At 43.7% G+C, this 8391-nt stretch overlaps 1 protein-coding gene across 1 annotated transcript; it reads left to right on the forward strand.

The window, feature by feature from the left end:
* The first annotated feature begins 6649 nt into the window (after window positions 1-6649).
* LOC136512261 (ocs element-binding factor 1-like) lies at window positions 6650-8076 on the forward strand. The gene has a single exon (XM_066506233.1). The coding sequence runs from the start codon at window positions 7265-7267 to the stop codon at window positions 7700-7702; it is 438 nt and encodes a 145-aa protein (XP_066362330.1). The 5' UTR covers window positions 6650-7264; the 3' UTR covers window positions 7703-8076.
* Window positions 8077-8391: the final 315 nt, after the last annotated feature.

Here is an 8391-nt window from a genome sequence, read left to right on the forward strand (position 1 = left end):
TCAACGTGTTTGAGCACATGCAGATCATGTCGCTAGCAAACAGTTTTTTTTTCTTAAGAAAACGTTAAGCTATAATATAATGTTTTTCTATCATTGACTCACTAATTTGGACACTGCTATCAAATGCATTCATCAGTGTTTACGAATGATGGATTGTTTGTTGGCCATTAAATACAGATTTTTTAAAGAAAACCATTAAACACGGTTGACTACAGGATTAGCTAGGACACATCTTTGTGAAACATGAAACAAACATGTTGTAGGTACTCAAATGATCATTATGGTAGTAAGTAGTAGATGCTAAAGATAAAAAGACATAGACTATAGGCATAAATTAAACAACTTAAGGGCCATGGATGATAGACACATCTTAAGTTTGACTAACTTTATAGAAAATAATATCAATATTAATGTCTTCAAATTGGTTTATAATAAAATATATTTTATGATTAATCTGATGCTACTTATTTGATATCATAAATATTAGTACTTTTGTATAGATTTAGTCAAGTCTTCCAATTACATCTATGTCCACATTCCTAATAAACCAAACAACATTCTCGCTATATTCATAATTCATTGTTCACTATCCAACTTGGTGATAATAAAGATGTGTAACTTCACTTGCGATGCCCGCGCGCGAATCTTGCATTGCAAAACCTGAATGCAGAATATCTTCAATTCTCATCAACTCAACATGCACATGACAATTATTAAGCTAAAGTATACAAGCAACTCTGCCAAGTCCTAATCAAGAAAATGACCATTTGATTTTCCGCAAAGTGGGGGCAAAAGCAGCTGATCGTCCTCTCGTGCTCGCCAAGCATTATTCCACAAGTTCTTATTCTGCGCGCGCAGTTAGGCCATGGCTTTCATCAGTGATGATGTAACGCTCCTCCTAGCAATTGCAAATATAATAGAGTAGATTGTTAGTTGTTTATGCCCTAGTTTGCCTTGGAAGGACTACCATCCCATGGTGGTGTTGAGAGTCGAGCTGTTTCTTCTAGCTAGCTGGTTTGAAATAGTTGTTGATGATTAACACTGACACTGCAACCGGTCGGTAATGTGTGTGTTCTGGCCTTTTTCATTGCTGGGTCAGGTTGTGCTTGGGTTGGGTTTTTTTATGTCGTGCTTGGGTTAGGTTAGTGGGATTACATTGGGAAAATGAAAAGGTACCCGTCAGTTGTGAACTTGGCACTTTCATTCAAAAAACAGTGGCACTACCAATACGATCAACCTAAGAAATTCGCTATGTGCACCCCAAAACCATATATATAAAGTACACAAGCACAAGTTTGATAGAGCCAAGGATCGCAATCATAGAAGAAATCGGCCGGTGGCTGAAAAATGTAAAGTTGTTTCTTGTCCTAAAGACGTCCTTATATATGGTCATTTTTGTAATGTTACACGTTGATTTTGCATATAATTCTCATAAACCGTTCCAATGGAGGCTTTAATATAATTGACGCTAAGCAAAACGTACCGCTTCGAACAAATGAAAAATATGTGTTTGCTACTTGAGATAGTATATGATATGAACCCGCTAGGGTGAATCCCGATCTTTCGATGAGAGAAGGTGGATAACTCGATTTGGGGATGGAGATGACGTTCACGGCCCGACTACAGCCTTCCAAGCTGCGCCTTAGCAACCGATACACCACCTCCAACAGCCGTCGCGATCTTGTGGAGCACGATCAACCAAACCACTAGGGTAATTCCTGCAAGCAATCGAGGAACAAGCAAGAACAAGTAGAACAAGCAACTCAATTGCAAATATGGAGATGAAAAACCAATCTAAACTCACAAAGTTGGGGTTTTGAATCAAGTAGAACGGATGATCTAGTCAACACACGCGTCTACAAGGAAGTAGCAATGGCTAAACTTTCAACAAAATAAAACCCAATCTGTTTGTGGCATCTCTAATCCTTATTAATACCTAGGGGAACGACCAGGGGGGTGTTGGGGTCGTTCTCCAACCCTAGGACGCGTCCCTAATGGACCCAACTTGATACATGGACCATCGGCCTAAAATAGGGTGATGCAGCACCAAAGGTAGAAAAGGTCCCGGTGTTGAAACGATGACTACAGAGGCATCGGATAAGATATAGCCATGAGTCCAGATCCATTGGAAAATAGACTTGATAAGCTTTCCAAAAAGTGCTAGAACGTCCCAATCGGAGTCCGTATGAAGTCGTGGTGACCGTCGCAATTTGGGACTATTTTGCAGTCCGAATTCAACTTCCAAAACGTGTAGGACTTGGACTCTTTCTGTCCTTGGAACCAAAGTGACGTGGTGGCCTAGCGGAGGACGTTAGGAATACTTGGATTTGGTCCCCAATCAACTTCATTAACCTTCCATGCTTTTCATATGCAATCAAACCTTCCCTTGATCCATGTAAGTAATTCTGAAAATAAGAATGAACACACATCATGGTGCAGCATCAATTCATCAAATGCATCAATGATAAGCCTCATATAGAATGGTTGCACCTTTGGTATAGAAGTGGTTGGCATGGTCATATTTGAGCCAATGATGTCCTCATCATTGTATATCACCTAGATCAGAGAGTTTATGTACAAGCTATCTATAGCTTCCGGAAAGTGTCAAAGTTTAGCCCAACCCTTTTTTTATTAGCCCCTCCAAGGTGGGCTAAAGAGGGCTAAAAGTGGTCCTTTCATGGCAAAAGACGCATATTACCCCACCCACCCCTATTAGTCCTGTGCATGAGTATTAATTAGGGGCAAATGGATCATTATAGGGTATATGGCTAATCTTTAGCCCCTGGATCCAAACAGCCCCGTGGGTTGTCCCATGGATCCAAACAGGGCCTTATAGATACTGAGGATAAGGTAAATGATGAGCCAGGTGATGGGAGAAGTGATAGATGCTGCTAACATTTGTCTGGTATTTGCACCGTGGAAGAGGAGAGGATACATATTGCACTTTCAAGGAAAGTGCATCTTCTGGTCACAAATGTAAGTTCACAAGTCAAGTTTTGTAACTTTGGCTAAAAAACTGAATTTTATGATACCAAATACTTCATCGGCTCTAAATTAAAAGATGTTTTGGTATTTCTAGGTACGTATAGCTTTTATTATGGACTTAGATATACACTATGCCTAAATACGTAGTTAAAAAGTATGTCTATAAAAATTATAATGTCTTTTAATTTGAAATGGAGGGAGTAAGCATCAATAGATTATCTATAGAATACATTTTCATATAGTGTATATAAGTATTAATGCTATCTTTCTGAAAGCTTAGTATTTTCATAGTACACCTATTTAGACGGCAACGTATCAGGTGCAAACCAACCAACCTGTGTAAACTTAGAAACTACCGATCAGAACCACTAGATGCCGATCCATTGGACAGGTTGGTTGGTTTGCACCTGATATATTGCCTATTTAGACACCCCTTCGCTCCCAAAAGAAAGAAAGAAAATAAATCTCATTTTCGGACAAGTCAAATGGTCCTAGGTTTAACTAAATCTATAAAAAAATTACTAACGTTTATAATATTAAATAAGTATCAATATATTTATTGTACGACATAGTATTTTCATAGTATGTCTAATTAGAGACATAAATGATGATACTTTTTCTATGAACTTGATCAAATTTAGAAAAGTTTAACTTATCCAAAATCTGGAATTAGGTTTTTTTGATGGAGGAGGAAGTATATATATATTTTTTTTGGACGTATAAGAAGGATAGGACATGACAAGACGGCATGTGGCTTTTGTGTGGTCCGTTGGTGCGGCTAGCTGTTTTGGTCAGTGGCCAGTGAGGACTGAGGAGGCCCATCCGCCGTGTCGTCCAATACCAGCGGCCGGAGCCGCGTCACCCACTCGTCGGTGGCCGCTGTACCATAGTACCACCAGCTTGCGATTGCGAATCATTTCTGCTGACTTTGCCGGGGACCCAACATGGTTGAGCCCACGTTATGCTGCTGCTGCAGCTGCAGCTGCGATACGGCAGATCTGTCTGTGACCAACACCACAACACCAACCCCTTCTTCCACACAAAACCACGGGCACAGCTAGCGCCAGCCTTACGCAGTCCTCCTAAATATTCTTACGCATGTCGTGGTGCGCGAGAGCCTTGTATCCAAGTTTAGAAATGCAGGCGCCACGTTTTAGCCCCTGATGCCACTACCGTCGATCCTTGCGATCGTCCTCCTCCTTCCCGTGCGGGCGATAAAGACGAGCGAGGATCTCTCTTCGTCGTCAAGTTTAATAGTTTTTAGGGTTTTACATTATATTGGATGACACATTTTCATGGGCTGTCAGCCAGTCTTTTGTCGACTGGTCGACCGCCAGACCGTGTAGATCGTAGAGATATCTGGTGCCCAATGCCACTCTAGGTATCTAATGTGATTGTCTTCGTGTTACTTCTGTTTTTGCAAGGTCGATGTGACTGGGGTAATGGAGCTGTGTTATCGGCTCGCTAGCAGCCTATTCGGCTGGGGCTGAAACGATCGTATACGATCGTGGATTATTATTGCTGGTTGGTTTGGTGTGAGAGAAAAATACTGTTCCAGTTAGAAATTTACAATCGTTTACGACCAAGCGAACAGGCTTTAGATTACGATCTCGCGATGGCAAGCAAGTATGCGGGTATTCTAATCCACGCGATGTCTGAGCGGGTATCTGGGCTTGCCAATCCAGCAGTGCCGATGTTTGCGGTGCCAGAATGATTATCCTTGATCATGTTCGACGACGAGGCCGTCGATGTTCTTTCAACGTGTTAGATGCGTCTTAGAAGGCCGCCATGACGATGGATCATGTGGCATTTCCAAGTTTTGGTACCAGGCATTAAGGATGATTATGATTTTTTTGGCTGTCGTTAGTGTTACTGAGTTTCAACGAGTTGCAATTAGACGGTCATCAACATGATTTAGAGGTGAAGATTGTTGGTAAAAGGGCTATGGATATTTTCTAGCGTATTTTTCTTTGCACTCAGTGTCTGTTTAGTTTCCAAAATTTTGCAAAATTTTTCAAGATTCTCCATCACATCGAATCTTTGGACGCATGCATGAAGCATTAAATATAAATAAAAAATAAAACTAATTACACAGTTTAGACGAAATTCACGAGACGAATCTTTTAAGCCTAATTAGACTATGATTAGACACTAATTGCCAAATAACAACGAAAGTGCTACAGTATCATATCGCCAAAAATTTCGCCAACTAAACAAGGCCTTAGAGACTTGCACGTAAACAGTGATATAATTGTACTACCTTATTTATTAATAGCGTCTCTTCCCTTTAAAAAAAATCCTATTGATCTTTATATATACCATACACATTGTACTCCTATGCACTTCCAAATATATTTTATTATATTATAGATAAACATGTCGTTTATCACTAAAATGGTAATGAGATGCATATACAAGCATACATGCATGGAAAGTCAGAGATTTCGATTCCAGTATATGTTTCAGTCTCTATATGAAGTATATATTTATTACGAGGAAGGTTCCATTTCCACCCTCATGGTAAGGACACCGACCTGGTATTCTAGAAACCCGAAGAATAAATCAGCGGCAATTTTAAATTTTTTATTTTTCCCCTTCTTTCTTTCTTATCGGAAAGAAGATAGTTTCAAGGTGAATCCACGAGACGAGAAGTTTATCTGGAAGAAGAATATCCCTAATCCTCCTAGTAGTAGATATTATCAAGAAGAGATCAGTATCAGCCGTCCAGTCAAATTAACATTAATGTCAACACCTTCATCAACATATTTCTCCCCAAACTTCCACCAACCAACTCGCTGTCATTTTCTTTCCCTTGGAGCTCCCATGGTAGGAGCAACGGAGGTTAGTTTGGTCAACAAGAAGAAAAAAAGAGCCCTTTGCTTTGTGCAGCATCAGTGGGCAAATCAAATCAAATTAATCACCGGTTGGCAAGCGCGACACGGCTTCTTCTTAAAAAAAAATCCGCTCTTGTTTTGGCTTGCATTCGAAACGTGTAAATGGTGGGCAAATTTGGTACGATAAAAAAGAAAAAAGGGGGCACTTTTGGAAAGAAATTTTAATGACCTGGACCAGCTGGGAACCCGCTTTGAAGGGAGCCAGCGGGTCACCGTCGCCCCCGTCCGCGTCGGTTCGGTCAGCGGGCCGCCTCATCTGCATTCTTCTCGTTTGGTCCTCCGTGAACGCGTATAATTTCCTTTGGGTCTATATGTATTTATACTTGATAAAGCTCTAGCGATCACGCCAAAGTTTGTAACCATGTCTGCGCTCCGTTTGCTTGAGCCTATCAGCTAATATTTTTCTTTCACAATAAATCAGCTTTAGCCGACTTATTAGTCGAAGAAATCATAAGATAAACAGTATGCATGTAACTAAATTATTTTTCAAGTAAAAGAAAACTTTTTTACTAGTTCAATGACGGTACTGCTATAGCATACAGACATAACTTAACCAGTAAGGAAATTCCAAAAGTGGTCCATGGCCACTGACAAATTTCCAAAACCATCAGGTACCAAACTGCAAAAGTGCAGATAAACTTGTGACGGTCCCGTGGGCAAGCTGGCATCCGGAAAGAATATGCCGTCCCAGCCACCACCTTCCCCAATCCCGAAATCCCCAAACTACCCTTCGCTTCAGCTATAAATAGTCCCGCCGGGAGACGTTCTAAACCTTCCCCGTTTCCACAAGCTTCCTGGTGCATATCTATATGCAATAGAGCCCCTGGGTCGCCCTTGCCATCTTTCTCTCAGTTAAGTCCCTGCTCCCTCTCTTTTTCCTACATCCAGGTCCTCGTAGCTCTTTTTCTCCTCGTGCGAGTCGTGTCCTCCCTGAAGGAACTCTTGCAGCCAGCCCCCTTGGCTTCCTCGAATTCTTGTTCCCCGGTCCTTCCTGAGTCCTGTCCCGTGTAGATCCATCCATCCGGGGAGCAGAGCACCGGCCGCCGTCCCCCATGTTTACCCACCAGTTTCTCTAACGGCCGCCGTCCTCCGATGAAGCTGAGCGTGCTCCGTATCCGCCGTTCCCACTCCTTTTCCGTCGCCTTCCTGTACTGGTTCTACGTCTTCTCATGAACGCCTCGCCCTCTCCCAAGAACCCCACCTCCTGATCCCTTGTTTCTTTCTTTCTTTGGTTAGATAGATAGATCTCTCAGCTTCTTCTCGATTGAATCTTTTGGCTTTTGTCTCTCCCTTCCTTCCATCCCAAAAAAGTTCCCTTTTTGAGCCGAGTTGAGTCCTTCCAACAAGAAGGAAAAAGGAAGGAGAATCAATCATCTGACGAGACCATGTCGTCGTCACGCCGGAGCTCGAGCCCCGACAGCAACAACACGGACGTGAGCGGCGGCGGCGGTGGGATCGCCGCGGACGAGCGGAAGCGGAAGCGGATGCTGTCGAACAGGGAGTCGGCGCGTCGGTCGCGCGCGCGGAAGCAGCAGCGGCTGGAGGAGCTGGTGGCGGAGGTGGCCCGGCTGCAGGCGGAGAACGCGGCGACGCAGTCCCGCATCGCGGCGTTCGAGCGCGAGTTCGCCAAGGTGGACGGCGAGAACGCCGTGCTGCGCGCCCGCCACGGGGAGCTGGCGGGGCGGCTGGAGTCGCTGGGCGGCGTACTGGAGGTGCTGCAGATGGCCGGCGCCGCCGTCGACATCCCGGAGATGGTCACCGACGACCCCATGCTCCGCCCCTGGCAGCCGTCGTTCCCCCCGATGCAGCCCATTGGGTTCTGAGCCTGCGCCGGAGTCTGAGCCGGCAGGGGAGCAAAGTCAAGACATGCCGTGGCGTATACGGTATCGCCATGGTCGCCCATTTGCTGATTTGTGTCGTCGTGTGTCTGCAGCCTGGCTGCTGCTTATCTATTCTCTATTTAAATCATCATCATGGTTTGCTTCTTGTTAGTGTTAATCTAGACCATTAGTAATAATCTGTTCGTCGTGTGGTCGTCAAATTGTGCTGAATGTAGTTGCAGTGTGCTCCGGTGGTGAGACATTTTCGTGGATGGATGTGTAAGTGTGCCGGAGAACATCGTTTGTGGTTGTAATATCTTGGCATGTGAAATTGAATGAACCTATATATATGTTGTATTGGTATGTGGCATCCCAAATCTGTGAGCTTTTATGTTGATTTATTTATGTATCTGTGATTGAACTGAACCCTATGGCGATGAATCCAATTGCGTGCACGCATGAATTTCAAAGCCTGTTCGTTTTGTCGTAAACGATCGTGGATTATTATTTACCGTTGGCTGTTTTGGTGTGAAAATGGTATACGAACAGGCTGAGGCCGGCGGCCGAACAGTGCTCGATGGTCGACGGAGGCAAGGAGCTCTGGTTGAGCGGGGCTCAATTTCACTGCAGGAAGCGAGGCGAGGGCTTGAATGCCGGTGAATGCAATGCGATGGAGCTCCCTCGGAACAGAG

The sequence above is a fragment of the Miscanthus floridulus genome, chromosome 16, assembly GCF_019320115.1.
Source record: "Miscanthus floridulus cultivar M001 chromosome 16, ASM1932011v1, whole genome shotgun sequence".
NCBI lineage: Eukaryota > Viridiplantae > Streptophyta > Magnoliopsida > Poales > Poaceae > Miscanthus > Miscanthus floridulus.

Bases quoted from the DNA above. Each gene is read 5' to 3' on its own strand.
- LOC136512261 (XM_066506233.1), top strand. From the start codon at position 7,265: ATGTCGTCGTCACGCCGGAGCTCGAGCCCCGACAGCAACAACACGGAC.